This window comes from Oncorhynchus nerka, mitochondrion (genome assembly GCF_034236695.1).
Source record: "Oncorhynchus nerka mitochondrion, complete genome".
NCBI lineage: Eukaryota > Metazoa > Chordata > Actinopteri > Salmoniformes > Salmonidae > Oncorhynchus > Oncorhynchus nerka.
Window position 1 is genome coordinate 224 of NC_008615.1, and position 16435 is coordinate 16658.

Genomic DNA, 16435 nt, shown 5'->3' on the forward strand with positions numbered 1-16435 from the left:
CTGCAACTGATTAATTGCCACATCAACAAAACTCCAGCTAAGACGGGCTCCGTCTTTACCCACCAACTTTCAGCATCAGTCCTACTTAATGTAGTAAGAACCGACCAACGATACCATAGTAGGCATACTCTTATTGATGGTCAGGGGCAGATATCGTATTAGGTCGCATCTCGTGAATTATTCCTGGCATTTGGTTCCTAAGTCAAGGGCTATCCTTAAGAAACCAGCCCCTGAAAGCCGAATGTAAAGCATCTGGTTAATGGTGTCAATCTTATTGCCCGTTACCCACCAAGCCGGGCGTTCTCTTATATGCATAGGGTTCTCTTTTTTTTTTTTTCCTTTCAGCTTGCATATACAAGTGCAAGCAAAGAAGTCTAACAAGGTCGAACTAGATCTTGAATTCCAGAGAACTAATGTATCATGTTGGAATGATATTCTATAAAGAATCACATACTTGGATATCAAGTGCATAAGGTCCGTTATTTTCTTCACAGATATCTATAGATCTCCCCGGCTTCTGCGCGGTAAACCCCCCTACCCCCCTACGCTGAGAGATCCTTATACTCCTGTTAAACCCCTAAACCAGGAAGTCTCAAAATCAGCGTTATATTTTTATATACATTAATAAACTTTTGATGCACTTTATAGCATTTGGCACCGACAGCGCTGTAATGCGTACACTTTCATAATTAAAGTATACATTAATAAACTTTTCGCCCACTTCATGGCATCCAGCACCGACAACGCTATCATCGGCACCATTTTACCCGTGCAATCCGCTGCTGGTGTAGCTTAACTAAAGCATAACACTGAAGCTGTTAAGACGGACCCTAGAAAGTCCCACGAGCACAAAGGCTTGGTCCTGACTTTACTATCAGCTTTAACTGAACTTACACATGCAAGTCTCCGCATTCCTGTGAGGATGCCCTTAATCCCCTGCCCGGGGACGAGGAGCCGGCATCAGGCGCGCCCAGGCAGCCCACGACGCCTTGCTAGGCCACACCCCCAAGGAAACTCAGCAGTGATAAATATTAAGCCATGAGCGAAAGCTTGACTTAGTTAAGGTTAAGAGGGCCGGTAAAACTCGTGCCAGCCACCGCGGTTATACGAGAGGCCCTAGTTGATAACTACCGGCGTAAAGAGTGGTTATGGAAAAATATTTAATAAAGCCGAACACCCCCTCAGCCGTCATACGCACCTGGGAGCACGAAGACCTACTGCGAAAGCAGCTTTAATTATGCCTGACCCCACGACAGCTAAGAAACAAACTGGGATTAGATACCCCACTATGCCTAGCCGTAAACCTTGATAAAAATATACAATTGATATCCGCCAGGGGACTACAAGCGCCAGCTTAAAACCCAAAGGACTTGGCGGTGCCTCAGACCCACCTAGAGGAGCCTGTTCTAGAACCGATAACCCCCGTTCAACCTCACCACCTCTTGTTTTACCCGCCTATATACCACCGTCGTCAGCTTACCCTGTGAAGGCCCCATAGTAAGCAAAATGGGTAAAACCCAAAACGTCAGGTCGAGGTGTAGCGCATGGGGTGGGAAGAAATGGGCTACATTCTCTAAATTAGAGTACTACGAACCACGCTGTGAAATCAGCGTCCGAAGGTGGATTTAGCAGTAAACAGAAAACAGAGAGTTCTCTTGAAACTGGCTCTGAGGCGCGCACACACCGCCCGTCACTCTCCCCAAGTTCAACCTGTCCTTCTAACTAAGAAGTTAGCCGAACAAAGGGGAGGCAAGTCGTAACATGGTAAGTGTACCGGAAGGTGCACTTGGAATAACCAGAGTGTAGCTAAAGTAGTAAAGCACCTCCCTTACACCGAGGAGACATCCGTGCAAATCGGGTCACCCTGAGCTGACTAGCTAGCCAACTCATTTGGTCTAACACCACAACATATATACCCCCATAAAACTTAGAATTAAGTCAACAAACCATTTTTCCACCTTAGTACGGGCGACCGAAAAGGAAATATTGAGCAACAGAAAAAGTACCGCAAGGGAAAGCTGAAAGAGAATTGAAATAACCCATTTAAGCCTAGGAAAGCAGAGATTAAATCTCGTACCTTTTGCATCATGATTTAGCCAGCAAACCTGAGCAAAGAGAACTTTAGTTCAGGCCCCCGAAACTAGACGAGCTACTCCGGGACAGCCTATTGCAGGGCTAACCCGTCTCTGTGGCAAAAGAGTGGGACGAGCCCCGAGTAGAGGTGATAAACCTATCGAGCCTAGTTATAGCTGGTTGCTTAGGAAATGAATAGAAGTTCAGCCCCCCGGCTTTCTTAGGACCTTAAGGTAAAACTAATATTGTCCCAAAGAAACCAGGAGAGTTAGTCAAAGGAGGTACAGCTCCTTTGAACAAGGACACAACCTTAACAGGCGGCTAAGGATCATAATTACTAAGGTAACCTGTTACAGTGGGCCTAAGAGCAGCCACCTGCACAGAAAGCGTTAAAGCTCAGACAGATCTAAACCTCTTATCCTGATAAGAAATCCCATCCCCCTAACCGTACTAAGCCATTCCATGCCCCCATGGAAGAGATTATGCTAGAATGAGTAATAAGAGAGAACAACTCTCTCCCAGCACATGTGTAAGTCGGATCGGACCCGCCACCGACAATTAACGAACCCAAACCAAGAGGGAAATATAGGCCAGAATAAATACCAAGAAAAACCTAAACCAATAAATCGTTAGCCCCACACAGGAGTGCCCCCAGGGAAAGACCCAAAGGAAGAGAAGGAACTCGGCAAACACAAGCCTCGCCTGTTTACCAAAAACATCGCCTCTTGCAAATCAAAGCATAAGAGGTCCCGCCTGCCCTGTGACTATGGGTTTAACGGCCGCGGTATTTTGACCGTGCGAAGGTAGCGCAATCACTTGTCTTTTAAATGAAGACCTGTATGAATGGCATCACGAGGGCTTAGCTGTCTCCTCTTCCAAGTCAATGAAATTGATCTGTCCGTGCAGAAGCGGACATAAACACATAAGACGAGAAGACCCTATGGAGCTTTAGACACCAGGCAGATCACGTCAAAAACCTTGAATTAACAAGTAAAAACGCAGTGACCCCTAGCCCATATGTCTTTGGTTGGGGCGACCGCGGGGGAAAATTAAGCCCCCATGTGGACTGGGGGCACTGCCCCCACAGCCAAGAGCCACAGCTCTAAGCACCAGAATATCTGACCAAAAATGATCCGGCAAACGCCGATCAACGGACCGAGTTACCCTAGGGATAACAGCGCAATCCTCTCCCAGAGTCCCTATCGACGAGGGGGTTTACGACCTCGATGTTGGATCAGGACATCCTAATGGTGCAGCCGCTATTAAGGGTTCGTTTGTTCAACGATTAAAGTCCTACGTGATCTGAGTTCAGACCGGAGTAATCCAGGTCAGTTTCTATCTATGAAGTGATGTTTCCTAGTACGAAAGGACCGGAAAGAAGGGGCCCATGCTTAAGGCACGCCCCACCCCCACCTGATGAAGGCAACTAAAACAGACAAGGGGGCACACCAAAATTGCCTAAAAGAACGGCGCGCTAAGATGGCAGAGCCCGGTAATTGCGAGAGGCCTAAGCCCTCTTTCTCAGAGGTTCAAACCCTCTTCTTAGCTATGATCACCACCCTAATTACCCACGTTGTAAACCCACTAGCATACATCGTACCCGTTCTGTTAGCAGTTGCTTTCCTCACTCTACTCGAACGAAAGGTCCTTGGGTATATACAACTCCGAAAAGGGCCCAACATCGTCGGCCCCTACGGACTACTACAACCCATCGCGGACGGCCTAAAACTATTTATCAAAGAACCAGTTCGACCTTCTACCTCTTCACCTTTTCTATTTCTCGCCACACCCATACTTGCCCTTACACTTGCACTCACTCTATGGGCCCCCATGCCTATCCCTTACCCTGTCACAGATCTTAACCTAGGAGTACTATTTGTACTCGCACTATCCAGCCTAGCAGTATATTCTATCCTAGGATCAGGATGGGCATCAAACTCCAAATACGCTTTAATCGGAGCCCTCCGGGCAGTTGCACAAACCATTTCCTACGAAGTTAGCCTAGGCTTAATTTTACTTAGCGTGATTATCATCACGGGTGGGTTCACTCTTCAAACCTTCAACGTAGCCCAAGAAAGCATCTGACTACTCGTACCAGCCTGACCTCTTGCCGCCATATGGTACATTTCTACCCTAGCTGAGACTAACCGTGCACCCTTTGACCTCACAGAAGGAGAATCAGAATTAGTCTCAGGGTTCAATGTAGAATACGCGGGGGGGCCCTTCGCCCTGTTTTTCCTGGCCGAATATGCTAATATCCTTCTAATAAATACACTCTCAGCCGTCCTATTTCTAGGAGCATCCCACATCCCCGCCTTCCCCGAACTAACTGCCCTTAACCTAATAACGAAAGCTGCCCTCCTCTCCGTTGTATTTTTATGGGTGCGGGCTTCCTACCCGCGGTTTCGATACGATCAACTTATACACTTAGTTTGAAAAAGCTTCCTACCCCTAACTCTGGCCCTTGTACTGTGACATCTCGCACTCCCCGTAGCGCTAGCAGGCCTCCCTCCTCAGCTTTAGCCAAGGAATTGTGCCTGAATGCTTAAGGACCACCTTGATAGCGTGGCTGATAGGGGTTCAAGTCCCCTCAATTCTAGAGAGAAGGGGCTCGAACCCATCCTCAAGAGATCAAAACTCTTGGTGCTTCCACTACACCACTTTCTAGTAAGGTCAGCTAATTAAGCTTTCGGGCCCATACCCCGAATATGTTGGTTAAAATCCTTCCTTTACTAATGAACCCCTACGTACTCACCATCTTACTTTCTAGTCTGGGTCTAGGCACAGTCCTCACCTTTGCCAGCTCACACTGACTACTTGCATGAATGGGCCTAGAAATTAATACCCTCGCCATTATCCCAATTATAGCGCAACAACACCACCCCCGAGCAATTGAAGCAACAACCAAATATTTTTTGACCCAAGCAACCGCCGCAGCAATAATCCTTTTTGCCAGCACTACCAACGCCTGACTAGTTGGGGAATGAGAAATCCACCAGCTATCCCACCCCCTAGCAACCACAACAGCAATATTGGCCCTTGCCCTCAAACTTGGACTAGCACCAGTTCACTTTTGGCTGCCAGAGGTTCTTCAAGGACTTGAGCTCACTACAGGATTAATTTTATCAACCTGACAAAAACTCGCACCTTTCGCACTTATAATTCAAGTAGCCCCAACCATCAACTCTTCCCTGCTTATTGCAATCGGACTCCTATCAACACTTGTTGGAGGCTGAGGTGGACTTAATCAAACCCAACTACGTAAAATTCTAGCATACTCTTCAATTGCCCATCTGGGGTGAATAGTATTAATTTTACAATTCGCACCCTCCCTCACGCTCCTTAGCCTCTCCCTGTATATTATCATAACATCTTCAGCATTCCTCACCCTAAAAACCAATAACTCTCTGACCATCAATACTCTCGCAACTTCATGAACTAAGTCCCCCACCCTTGCCGCACTAACCGCTCTTGTACTACTATCCCTCGGGGGTCTCCCCCCTCTTTCAGGCTTCATGCCAAAATGACTTATTTTGCAAGAACTAACGAAACAAGGGCTCCCACTATCTGCCACACTAGCTGCTATAACAGCCCTCCTCAGCCTTTACTTTTATCTACGGCTCTGCTACGCCTTAACCCTCACTATTTATCCTAATACCCTAACTGCAACCGCCCCCTGACGCCTCAACTTTACCATAGTTACACTACCACTTTCAATTGTCACCATTTTAGCCCTAGGACTACTTCCCCTCACACCAGCTGTGGCTGCAATACTAGTTTTGTAGTAAGGGCTTAGGATAGTACTAAGACCAAGAGCCTTCAAAGCTCTAAGCGGGAGTGAAAATCTCCCAGCCCTTGTTAAGACTTGCAGGACTTTATCCCACATCTTCTGAATGCAACCCAGACACTTTAATTAAGCTAAAGCCTTTCTAGGTGGGAAGGCCTCGATCCTACAAACTCTTAGTTAACAGCTAAGCGCTCTATCCAGCGAGCATCCATCTACTTTCCCCCGCCACCGGGGGGCGAGGCGGGGTAAAGCCCCGGCAGGCTTTTAGCCTACTACTTCAGATTTGCAATCTAACATGTGGTACACCACAGGGCTTGATAAGGAGAGGAATTAAACCTCTGTTTATGGAGCTACAATCCACCGCTTAAGCTCTCAGCCACCCTACCTGTGGCAATCACACGATGATTCTTCTCAACCAACCACAAAGACATTGGCACCCTCTATTTAGTATTTGGTGCCTGAGCCGGGATAGTCGGCACCGCCCTAAGCCTACTGATTCGGGCAGAACTAAGCCAGCCAGGCGCTCTTCTAGGAGATGACCAGATCTATAACGTAATCGTCACAGCCCATGCCTTCGTTATGATTTTCTTTATAGTCATACCAATTATAATCGGAGGATTTGGAAACTGATTAATCCCTCTAATAATCGGAGCCCCCGATATGGCATTCCCACGAATAAATAACATAAGCTTCTGACTCCTCCCCCCCTCGTTTCTCCTCCTCCTATCTTCATCTGGAGTTGAAGCCGGCGCTGGTACCGGATGAACAGTTTATCCCCCTCTGGCCGGAAACCTTGCCCACGCGGGAGCCTCTGTTGACTTAACCATCTTCTCCCTTCATTTAGCTGGAATTTCCTCAATTTTAGGAGCCATTAATTTTATCACAACCATTATTAATATGAAGCCCCCAGCCATCTCTCAGTACCAGACCCCACTTTTTGTTTGAGCTGTGCTAATCACTGCTGTACTTCTACTACTTTCCCTACCCGTCCTAGCAGCAGGCATTACTATGTTACTTACTGACCGAAATTTAAACACCACTTTCTTTGACCCGGCAGGCGGGGGAGATCCGATTTTATACCAACACCTCTTTTGGTTCTTCGGACACCCAGAGGTATATATTCTTATCCTCCCAGGCTTCGGTATAATTTCACATATCGTTGCATACTACTCCGGCAAAAAAGAACCATTCGGGTATATAGGAATAGTTTGAGCTATAATAGCCATCGGGTTACTAGGGTTTATCGTTTGAGCCCACCACATGTTCACTGTCGGAATAGACGTGGACACTCGTGCCTACTTTACATCTGCCACCATGATTATCGCCATCCCCACAGGAGTAAAAGTATTTAGCTGACTAGCTACATTACACGGAGGCTCAATCAAATGAGAAACACCACTTCTCTGAGCCCTGGGGTTTATCTTCCTATTTACAGTGGGTGGGCTTACGGGCATCGTCCTTGCTAACTCCTCATTAGACATCGTCCTACACGACACTTATTACGTGGTTGCCCATTTCCACTACGTGCTATCGATAGGAGCTGTATTTGCCATTATAGGCGCTTTCGTACACTGATTCCCGCTATTTACCGGATATACCCTTCACAGCACATGAACCAAAATCCATTTTGGGATTATATTTATCGGTGTAAATTTAACCTTTTTCCCACAGCATTTCCTAGGCCTCGCAGGGATACCACGACGGTACTCTGACTACCCCGACGCCTATACACTGTGGAACACTGTGTCCTCAATCGGATCCCTTGTCTCCTTAGTGGCTGTAATTATATTCCTATTTATTCTCTGAGAGGCTTTTGCTGCCAAACGAGAGGTAGCATCAATCGAATTAACTTCGACCAACGTAGAATGACTACACGGGTGCCCCCCACCTTACCACACATTTGAGGAACCAGCATTTGTCCAAGTACGAACAAACTAACGAGAAAGGGAGGAATTGAACCCCCATGTGCTGGTTTCAAGCCAACCGCATAACCACTCTGCCACTTTCTTCTATAAGACACTAGTAAAACTAGTCTATTACACTGCCTTGTCAAGGCAAAATTGTGGGTTAAAACCCCGCGTGTCTTAAGCACTTAGCTAGAATGGCACATCCCTCACAATTAGGATTCCAAGACGCGGCCTCCCCTGTTATAGAAGAACTTCTTCATTTCCACGACCACGCTCTTATGATTGTTCTTCTTATCAGCACACTAGTGCTTTATATCATCGTAGCAATAGTCTCTACTAAACTTACTAACAAATATATCCTAGATTCTCAAGAAATCGAGGTCGTTTGAACCATCCTCCCGGCAATCATTCTTATTCTCATCGCCCTCCCCTCCCTCCGAATTCTCTATCTTATGGATGAGATTAATGACCCACACCTTACTATTAAAGCGATGGGTCACCAATGATATTGAAGCTACGAATATACTGATTACGAAGACTTAGGCTTTGATTCTTACATAGTCCCCACTCAAGATTTAGTGCCCGGCCAATTCCGTCTTCTAGAAACAGACCACCGAATAGTTGTCCCTGTAGAATCCCCAATCCGAGTCCTCGTCTCAGCTGAAGACGTCCTTCACTCCTGAGCCGTTCCTTCCTTAGGTGTAAAAATAGATGCAGTCCCAGGACGATTAAACCAAACAGCCTTTATTGCCTCTCGACCTGGAGTATTCTACGGACAATGTTCTGAAATCTGCGGGGCTAATCATAGCTTCATACCCATCGTTGTTGAAGCGGTGCCCCTAGAACACTTCGAGAAATGATCCACTATAATACTTGAAGATGCCTCACTAAGAAGCTAAATCGGGAATAGCGTTAGCCTTTTAAGCTAAAGATTGGTGGCCCCCACCACCCCTAGTGACATGCCCCAACTCAACCCCGCCCCCTGATTTGCTATTTTAGTATTCTCATGACTGGTTTTCCTAACTGTTATTCCCCCAAAAGTCCTCGGCCACACCTTCACAAATGAGCCTACATCCCAAAGCACTGAAAAAGCTAAACCTGAGCCCTGAAACTGACCATGACACTAAGCTTCTTCGACCAATTTATGAGCCCCACATACCTAGGTATTCCACTTATCGCTGTAGCATTAACCCTCCCATGAATTCTTTTCCCTACCCCCTCTGCCCGATGACTAAACAACCGCCTAATTACCCTACAAGGCTGATTCATCAACCGATTTACCCAACAACTTCTTTTACCACTAAATTTAGGCGGTCACAAATGAGCAGCTCTATTAACCTCCCTGATACTGTTTCTTATTACCCTAAATATACTGGGCCTACTTCCATATACATTTACCCCTACTACACAACTCTCCCTAAACATGGGTCTCGCAGTCCCATTATGACTTGCTACGGTGATTATCGGCATACGAAATCAACCAACCGCCGCTCTAGGCCACCTCTTGCCTGAAGGAACCCCCGTCCCCCTAATCCCTGTACTAATTATTATCGAAACAATTAGCCTTTTTATCCGCCCCCTCGCCCTTGGCGTACGACTTACAGCCAATCTCACGGCGGGCCACCTTCTTATCCAACTAATTGCTACAGCAGCCTTTGTTCTCTTGCCTATAATACCCACAGTAGCAATCCTAACTTCTATTGTTCTATTTCTACTTACTCTTCTTGAAATTGCTGTAGCCATGATTCACGCCTACGTTTTTGTTCTACTCCTAAGCCTCTATTTACAAGAAAACGTTTAATGGCACACCAAGCACACGCATACCACATGGTTGACCCAAGCCCCTGACCTCTGACCGGCGCAATTGCCGCCCTTTTGCTTACATCAGGCACTGCAGTCTGATTCCACTTCCACTCACTCACACTACTTACCCTGGGTAATGTTCTCCTACTTCTCACCATGTACCAGTGGTGACGAGACATCATCCGAGAAGGTACCTTTCAAGGACACCACACACCCCCAGTCCAAAAAGGGCTACGATACGGCATAATCTTATTTATTACCTCCGAAGTATTCTTTTTCCTTGGTTTCTTCTGAGCCTTCTACCACGCTAGCCTCGCCCCCACACCTGAGTTAGGAGGTTGCTGACCCCCCACAGGCATTACTACTCTAGACCCCTTTGAGGTGCCCCTTCTTAATACTGCGGTCCTTTTAGCATCTGGTGTTACCGTTACATGAGCCCACCACAGCATCATAGAAGGTGAGCGAAAACAAACCATTCAAGCTCTTACTCTTACTATTTTACTGGGGTTCTACTTCACTTTCCTGCAAGGCATAGAATACTACGAAGCCCCATTTACAATCGCTGACGGCGTATACGGCTCTACTTTCTTTGTTGCCACGGGATTCCATGGCTTACACGTAATTATTGGCTCTACCTTCCTGGCCGTTTGCCTTCTACGACAAATTCAATACCACTTTACATCTGAACATCATTTTGGCTTTGAAGCCGCTGCTTGATATTGACACTTTGTAGACGTTGTGTGACTCTTCCTATACGTCTCTATTTACTGATGAGGCTCATAATCTTCCTAGTATCAATGAGTATAAGTGACTTCCAATCACCCGGTCTTGGTTAAAATCCAAGGAAAGATAATGAACTTAGTTACAACAATCATCGCTATTACCATCACACTGTCCGCAGTACTAGCCACTATTTCTTTCTGACTACCACAAATTTCCCCCGACGCAGAAAAGTTATCCCCCTACGAATGTGGATTTGACCCCTTGGGATCCGCCCGTCTGCCCTTCTCCTTACGATTTTTTCTAATCGCCATCCTGTTCCTCCTGTTCGACCTAGAAATCGCCCTTCTTCTGCCCCTGCCTTGGGGGGATCAGCTCAATGCCCCGACCCTAACACTCCTCTGATCCACTGCCGTACTCGCCCTCCTTACTCTTGGACTAATTTATGAGTGAACCCAAGGAGGCTTAGAATGAGCCGAATAGGCAGTTAGTCCAAAATAAGACCCTTGATTTCGGCTCAAAAGACCATGGTTTAAGTCCATGACCGCCTTATGACTCCAGTACACTTCAGCTTTACCTCAGCCTTTATTCTAGGGCTTATAGGACTCGCGTTTCACCGCACCCACCTTCTCTCAGCCCTTCTATGCCTAGAAGGAATAATGCTCTCTCTATTTATTGCCCTCTCCTTATGAGCCCTCCAGATGGAAGCAACTGGCTACTCCGTGGCTCCTATACTTCTCCTAGCATTCTCAGCCTGTGAAGCCAGCGCAGGTTTAGCCCTACTAGTAGCAACCGCACGGACACATGGCACAGATCGCCTACAAAGCTTAAACCTACTCCAATGTTAAAAATCCTCATCCCCACACTTATGCTTTTCCCAACAATCTGGCTTAGCCCCGCGAAATGGTTATGAACCACATCAATTGCCCAAAGTTTAATTATTGCCCTAGCAAGTTTATCCTGATTTAAATGATCATCCGAGACCGGGTGATCTTCCTCTAACCTCTATTTAGCGACTGATCCCCTATCAACACCTCTACTAGTATTAACCTGCTGACTACTGCCCCTTATAATCCTCGCTAGCCAAAATCACCTCTCCCCAGAGCCCTTGAATCGCCAGCGGACCTACATCTCCCTCCTGGTCTCCCTCCAAACATTTCTAGTCTTAGCATTCGGGGCCACAGAAATTATCATATTTTACATCATATTCGAAGCTACACTGCTCCCGACCCTGATTATTATTACCCGCTGGGGAAATCAAACAGAGCGTCTCAATGCCGGTACCTATTTCTTATTTTATACCTTAGCTGGCTCCCTCCCCCTCCTCGTCGCCCTACTTCTTATACAAAACGACAACGGAACCCTATCTATGTTTACCCTGCAATACACACAACCCTTACACCTTTTAACATGAGGAGATAAACTATGATGAGCTGCCTGCCTTTTAGCCTTCCTTGTAAAAATACCCCTCTACGGCGTACACCTTTGACTTCCAAAGGCCCACGTAGAAGCTCCAATCGCTGGGTCCATAATCCTAGCGGCTGTCCTACTCAAACTGGGGGGGTACGGCATAATACGTATGATAGTTATACTAGACCCCCTTACCAAAGAACTAGCCTACCCCTTCATCGTTTTAGCCCTCTGAGGTATCATTATAACCGGGTCCATCTGTCTACGCCAAACAGACCTGAAATCACTAATCGCATACTCTTCAGTCGGCCACATAGGACTGGTCGCAGGGGGTATTTTAATTCAAACGCCCTGAGGATTTACTGGTGCAATTATCCTCATAATCGCACACGGCCTCGCCTCCTCAGCACTTTTCTGCTTAGCTAATACTAGCTACGAACGCACTCACAGCCGAACTATACTTCTAGCCCGGGGAATGCAAATAATTTTACCCTTGATAACCACCTGATGATTTGTGGCTAGTTTAGCCAACCTAGCCCTTCCTCCTCTTCCAAACCTAATGGGAGAACTAATAATCATCACTTCTATATTCAACTGGTCCCACTGAACTCTTATTCTCACGGGGTTAGGTACATTAATTACAGCAAGCTATTCCCTCTATCTATTCTTAATAACCCAACGGGGACCCCTACCTTCCCATATTATTGCTCTTGAACCCACCCACACCCGAGAACACCTACTTATTATTTTACACCTAATTCCAATTGTCCTCCTGATCCTAAAACCTGAACTCATGTGAGGCTGATGTTTCTGTAGATATAGTTTAACCAAGACATTAGATTGTGATTCTAAAAATAGAGGTTAAAACCCTCTTATCCACCGAGAGAAATCTGTTGATAACAAAGACTGCTAATCTTCTGCCCCCTCAGTTAAATTCTGTGGTTCACTCGTGCTTCTAAAGGATAACAGCTCATCCATTGGTCTTAGGAACCAAAAACTCTTGGTGCAAATCCAAGTAGCAGCTATGCATCCGACTACACTCATCTTAAGCTCATCCCTTTTAATAATCTTCGCACTTCTAATTTATCCACTCATCACCACCCTCACCCCGACTCCCCAACACAAAAATTGACCCATTACTCACGTAAAAACTGCTATCAAGATGGCCTTCCTGGTAAGTTTACTCCCCCTTTTTATCTTCCTAGACCAAGGAACTGAAACTATTGTCACCAACTGACAATGAATAAACACTACAACCTTTGACATTAACCTTAGCTTTAAATTTGACCACTACTCCATTATTTTTACCCCAATTGCCCTGTATGTAACCTGGTCTATTCTAGAATTCGCATCCTGATATATACATGCCGACCCCAACATTAACCGGTTCTTTAAATACCTCCTCCTATTCCTGATTGCCATAATTATTTTGGTAACCGCCAACAACATGTTTCAGCTATTTATTGGCTGAGAGGGAGTTGGAATTATATCGTTCCTCCTCATTGGGTGGTGGCACGGGCGGGCCGACGCTAATACAGCTGCTATACAAGCTGTAATTTATAATCGAGTGGGGGACATTGGGCTTATCCTGAGCATGGCCTGGTTCGCAACAAACCTAAACTCCTGAGAAATTCAACAAATATTTGCCTCTTCAAAAGAACTGGACCTCACACTCCCTCTTATGGGCCTCATTCTGGCCGCCACCGGCAAATCAGCGCAATTTGGACTTCACCCGTGACTTCCCTCCGCGATAGAGGGTCCTACGCCGGTATCTGCCCTACTACACTCCAGCACCATAGTGGTCGCGGGCATCTTCCTGTTAATTCGACTCCACCCTCTAATAGAAAACAACCAAACAGCCCTAACCACTTGTTTATGCCTAGGGGCCCTAACTACCCTCTTCACCGCTACCTGTGCCCTAACACAAAATGATATCAAGAAAATTGTAGCATTCTCTACATCCAGCCAACTGGGGCTTATAATAGTCACCATCGGACTTAATCAACCACAACTAGCCTTTCTCCACATCTGCACTCACGCATTCTTCAAAGCTATACTTTTCCTGTGTTCAGGCTCAATTATTCATAGTTTAAACGACGAGCAAGATATCCGAAAAATAGGGGGCATACACAACCTCACCCCATTTACTTCCTCCTGCCTTACAATCGGAAGCCTTGCACTTACTGGCACCCCCTTCTTAGCAGGGTTCTTCTCTAAAGATGCTATCATTGAAGCCCTAAACACCTCCTACCTAAACGCCTGAGCCCTCACTCTTACCTTACTAGCCACCTCATTCACTGCCATTTATAGCCTCCGAGTTATCTTTTTCGTCTCTATGGGACACCCTCGATTTACGACTACGGCCCCTATTAATGAAAATAACCCATCCGTAATTAATCCGATCAAACGACTAGCCTGAGGAAGCATCATTGCAGGGCTCCTAATTACCTCAAACTTCCTACCCACCACCACACCCGTAATAACTATACCCACCCACTTGAAATTGGCCGCCCTCCTGGTTACCATCTTAGGCCTTCTCATTGCACTAGAACTTGCATCATTAACTAGCAAGCAGTTTAAAACCACACCCAACCTCGCCCTACACAACTTCTCCAACATACTAGGATTCTTCCCCGCTATTATCCACCGACTAACCCCAAAACTAAACTTAACTTTGGGACAAACCATTGCTAGCCAAATAGTAGATCAAACATGATTTGAAAAAGTAGGCCCAAAGGGAATTATTTCAACTCACCTACCTATGGTCACTACAACAAGTAACATTCAACAGGGCATAATTAAAACATACCTCACTCTATTTTTCCTTTCAACAACCCTGGCCATCCTACTAACATTAACCTAAACTGCTCGAAGCGCCCCACGACCCAAACCCCGTGTCAATTCTAACACCACAAAAAGTGTCAATAGAAGCACCCACGCACACGCAATCAATATCCCCCCTCCATGAGAATATATCAACGCAACTCCACTCGTATCCCCACGCAACACGGAAAACTCCTTAAACTCATCCACCGCCACCCACGAGGTCTCATACCACCCACCCCAGAATAAGCCCGCCACCAACACCACCCCCACCGTGTACACTACCACATACCCTAAAACTGAACGATCCCCTCAAGACTCAGGAAAAGGCTCAGCAGCTAAAGCCGCTGAGTAAGCAAATACCACAAGCATCCCCCCCAAGTAAATCAAAAATAATACCAAAGATAAGAAAGACCCCCCGTGACCCACCAAAACACCACAACCCACACCTGCTGCTACAACCAACCCTAAAGCAGCAAAGTATGGTGCAGGGTTAGATGCAACAGCTACAAGCCCTAAAACCAGCCCTAAAAGAAATAAAGACACAAGATAAGTCATAATTCCTGCTCGGACTCTAACCGAAACTAATGACTTGAAAAACCACCGTTGTTATTCAACTACAAGAACCTAATGGCCAACCTCCGAAAAACCCATCCTCTCCTAAAAATCGCTAATGACGCACTAGTCGACCTCCCAGCACCATCTAACATCTCAGTCTGATGAAACTTTGGCTCACTACTAGGCCTATGTTTAGCCACCCAAATTCTTACCGGGCTCTTCCTAGCCATACACTATACCTCCGACATTTCAACAGCTTTTTCCTCCGTCTGCCACATCTGCCGAGATGTTAGTTACGGCTGACTCATTCGAAACATCCATGCCAACGGAGCATCTTTCTTTTTTATTTGTATTTATATGCACATCGCCCGAGGACTTTATTATGGATCATACCTGTACAAAGAAACCTGAAATATCGGAGTTGTACTCTTACTTCTCACTATAATAACTGCATTCGTAGGCTACGTCCTCCCATGAGGACAAATATCCTTCTGGGGGGCCACTGTAATTACAAACCTTCTTTCCGCTGTTCCGTACGTCGGGGGCGCCCTGGTACAATGAATTTGAGGCGGATTCTCCGTTGACAACGCCACTTTGACACGATTTTTCGCCTTTCACTTCCTGTTCCCTTTCGTCATTGCAGCTGCCACAGTCCTTCACCTGCTGTTCCTTCACGAAACAGGGTCTAATAACCCAGCAGGGATTAACTCCGATGCCGATAAAATCTCGTTCCACCCTTACTTCTCATACAAAGACCTCCTGGGGTTCGTAGCCATACTTCTTGGTCTAACATCCTTAGCCCTTTTTGCACCAAACCTCCTGGGAGACCCAGACAATTTTACGCCCGCCAACCCGCTGGTTACTCCACCTCATATCAAACCAGAGTGATACTTCCTTTTCGCTTACGCCATCTTACGCTCCATCCCCAACAAGCTAGGCGGAGTACTCGCCCTTTTGTTCTCGATCCTCGTCCTTATGGTTGTCCCTATCTTACACACGTCTAAACAACGAGGGCTGACCTTTCGACCACTAACCCAATTCTTATTTTGGGCCTTAGTGGCAGATATACTCATCCTCACCTGAATCGGGGGCATACCCGTAGAACATCCGTTCATTATTATCGGCCAAGTTGCCTCCGTAATCTACTTCACCATCTTCCTAGTGCTTTCTCCCTTAGCCGGCTGGGCCGAAAATAAAGCCCTCCAATGAGCCTGCCCTAGTAGCTCAGCGCCAGAGCGCCGGTCTTGTAATCCGGAAGTCGGAGGTTAAACCCCTCCCTAGTGCTCAGAGAAAGGAGATTTTAACTCCCACCCTTAACTCCCAAAGCTAAGATTCTAAATTAAACTACCCTCTG

The 16435-nt window shown here is 46.4% G+C and overlaps 13 protein-coding genes and 24 non-coding genes across 37 annotated transcripts, besides 2 other annotated features; 28 read left to right on the forward strand and 9 right to left on the reverse strand. All coding sequences in view use genetic code 2, as the record gives it.

Annotated features, from left to right (window-relative positions):
* Positions 1-781: part of a D loop (control region) that runs on past the window's edge.
* On the forward strand, positions 782-849 carry KEG43_t01. The gene has a single exon. It is a non-coding gene; the product is annotated as a tRNA-Phe (tRNA).
* Positions 850-1796, forward strand: KEG43_r02. The gene has a single exon. It is a non-coding gene; the product is annotated as a s-rRNA (ribosomal RNA).
* Positions 1797-1868, forward strand: KEG43_t02. Its single transcript has one exon. It is a non-coding gene; the product is annotated as a tRNA-Val (tRNA).
* KEG43_r01 lies at positions 1869-3546 on the forward strand. The gene has a single exon. It is a non-coding gene; the product is annotated as a l-rRNA (ribosomal RNA).
* On the forward strand, positions 3547-3621 carry KEG43_t03. The gene has a single exon. It is a non-coding gene; the product is annotated as a tRNA-Leu (tRNA).
* ND1 (NADH dehydrogenase subunit 1) lies at positions 3622-4596 on the forward strand. Its single transcript has one exon. The coding sequence runs from the start codon at positions 3622-3624 to the stop codon at positions 4594-4596; it is 975 nt and encodes a 324-aa protein (YP_908764.1).
* Positions 4597-4600: 4 nt separating this feature from the next.
* Positions 4601-4672, forward strand: KEG43_t04. Its single transcript has one exon. It is a non-coding gene; the product is annotated as a tRNA-Ile (tRNA).
* KEG43_t05 lies at positions 4670-4740 on the reverse strand. Its single transcript has one exon. It is a non-coding gene; the product is annotated as a tRNA-Gln (tRNA).
* On the forward strand, positions 4740-4808 carry KEG43_t06. Its single transcript has one exon. It is a non-coding gene; the product is annotated as a tRNA-Met (tRNA).
* ND2 (NADH dehydrogenase subunit 2) lies at positions 4809-5858 on the forward strand. Its single transcript has one exon. It carries the CDS (start codon positions 4809-4811, stop codon positions 5856-5858), a length of 1050 nt encoding a protein of 349 aa, YP_908765.1.
* Positions 5859-5860: 2 nt separating this feature from the next.
* Positions 5861-5930, forward strand: KEG43_t07. Its single transcript has one exon. It is a non-coding gene; the product is annotated as a tRNA-Trp (tRNA).
* Positions 5931-5932: 2 nt separating this feature from the next.
* KEG43_t08 lies at positions 5933-6001 on the reverse strand. The gene has a single exon. It is a non-coding gene; the product is annotated as a tRNA-Ala (tRNA).
* A 1-nt stretch (position 6002) lies between these two features.
* KEG43_t09 lies at positions 6003-6075 on the reverse strand. Its single transcript has one exon. It is a non-coding gene; the product is annotated as a tRNA-Asn (tRNA).
* Positions 6076-6108: an origin of replication (OriL).
* On the reverse strand, positions 6109-6175 carry KEG43_t10. The gene has a single exon. It is a non-coding gene; the product is annotated as a tRNA-Cys (tRNA).
* KEG43_t11 lies at positions 6176-6246 on the reverse strand. Its single transcript has one exon. It is a non-coding gene; the product is annotated as a tRNA-Tyr (tRNA).
* A 1-nt stretch (position 6247) lies between these two features.
* On the forward strand, positions 6248-7798 carry COX1 (cytochrome c oxidase subunit I). The gene has a single exon. The coding sequence runs from the start codon at positions 6248-6250 to the stop codon at positions 7796-7798; it is 1551 nt and encodes a 516-aa protein (YP_908766.1).
* Positions 7799-7869, reverse strand: KEG43_t12. The gene has a single exon. It is a non-coding gene; the product is annotated as a tRNA-Ser (tRNA).
* A 4-nt stretch (positions 7870-7873) lies between these two features.
* KEG43_t13 lies at positions 7874-7947 on the forward strand. The gene has a single exon. It is a non-coding gene; the product is annotated as a tRNA-Asp (tRNA).
* Positions 7948-7961: 14 nt separating this feature from the next.
* Positions 7962-8652, forward strand: COX2 (cytochrome c oxidase subunit II). The gene has a single exon. A coding segment is annotated over exon 1 (691 nt).
* On the forward strand, positions 8653-8725 carry KEG43_t14. The gene has a single exon. It is a non-coding gene; the product is annotated as a tRNA-Lys (tRNA).
* Position 8726: 1 nt separating this feature from the next.
* Positions 8727-8894, forward strand: ATP8 (ATP synthase F0 subunit 8). The gene has a single exon. It carries the CDS (start codon positions 8727-8729, stop codon positions 8892-8894), a length of 168 nt encoding a protein of 55 aa, YP_908768.1.
* On the forward strand, positions 8885-9568 carry ATP6 (ATP synthase F0 subunit 6). The gene has a single exon. The coding sequence runs from the start codon at positions 8885-8887 to the stop codon at positions 9566-9568; it is 684 nt and encodes a 227-aa protein (YP_908769.1).
* COX3 (cytochrome c oxidase subunit III) lies at positions 9568-10353 on the forward strand. The gene has a single exon. It carries the CDS (start codon positions 9568-9570, stop codon positions 10351-10353), a length of 786 nt encoding a protein of 261 aa, YP_908770.1.
* Positions 10353-10422, forward strand: KEG43_t15. The gene has a single exon. It is a non-coding gene; the product is annotated as a tRNA-Gly (tRNA).
* Positions 10423-10773, forward strand: ND3 (NADH dehydrogenase subunit 3). Its single transcript has one exon. It carries the CDS (start codon positions 10423-10425, stop codon positions 10771-10773), a length of 351 nt encoding a protein of 116 aa, YP_908771.1.
* Positions 10773-10841, forward strand: KEG43_t16. The gene has a single exon. It is a non-coding gene; the product is annotated as a tRNA-Arg (tRNA).
* Positions 10842-11138, forward strand: ND4L (NADH dehydrogenase subunit 4L). The gene has a single exon. The coding sequence runs from the start codon at positions 10842-10844 to the stop codon at positions 11136-11138; it is 297 nt and encodes a 98-aa protein (YP_908772.1).
* Positions 11132-12512, forward strand: ND4 (NADH dehydrogenase subunit 4). The gene has a single exon. A coding segment is annotated over exon 1 (1381 nt).
* Positions 12513-12581, forward strand: KEG43_t17. The gene has a single exon. It is a non-coding gene; the product is annotated as a tRNA-His (tRNA).
* On the forward strand, positions 12582-12650 carry KEG43_t18. Its single transcript has one exon. It is a non-coding gene; the product is annotated as a tRNA-Ser (tRNA).
* Position 12651: 1 nt separating this feature from the next.
* Positions 12652-12724, forward strand: KEG43_t19. Its single transcript has one exon. It is a non-coding gene; the product is annotated as a tRNA-Leu (tRNA).
* On the forward strand, positions 12725-14563 carry ND5 (NADH dehydrogenase subunit 5). The gene has a single exon. The coding sequence runs from the start codon at positions 12725-12727 to the stop codon at positions 14561-14563; it is 1839 nt and encodes a 612-aa protein (YP_908774.1).
* ND6 (NADH dehydrogenase subunit 6) lies at positions 14560-15081 on the reverse strand. The gene has a single exon. It carries the CDS (start codon positions 15079-15081, stop codon positions 14560-14562), a length of 522 nt encoding a protein of 173 aa, YP_908775.1.
* On the reverse strand, positions 15082-15150 carry KEG43_t20. The gene has a single exon. It is a non-coding gene; the product is annotated as a tRNA-Glu (tRNA).
* A 3-nt stretch (positions 15151-15153) lies between these two features.
* On the forward strand, positions 15154-16294 carry CYTB (cytochrome b). The gene has a single exon. A coding segment is annotated over exon 1 (1141 nt).
* On the forward strand, positions 16295-16366 carry KEG43_t21. The gene has a single exon. It is a non-coding gene; the product is annotated as a tRNA-Thr (tRNA).
* KEG43_t22 lies at positions 16366-16435 on the reverse strand. The gene has a single exon. It is a non-coding gene; the product is annotated as a tRNA-Pro (tRNA).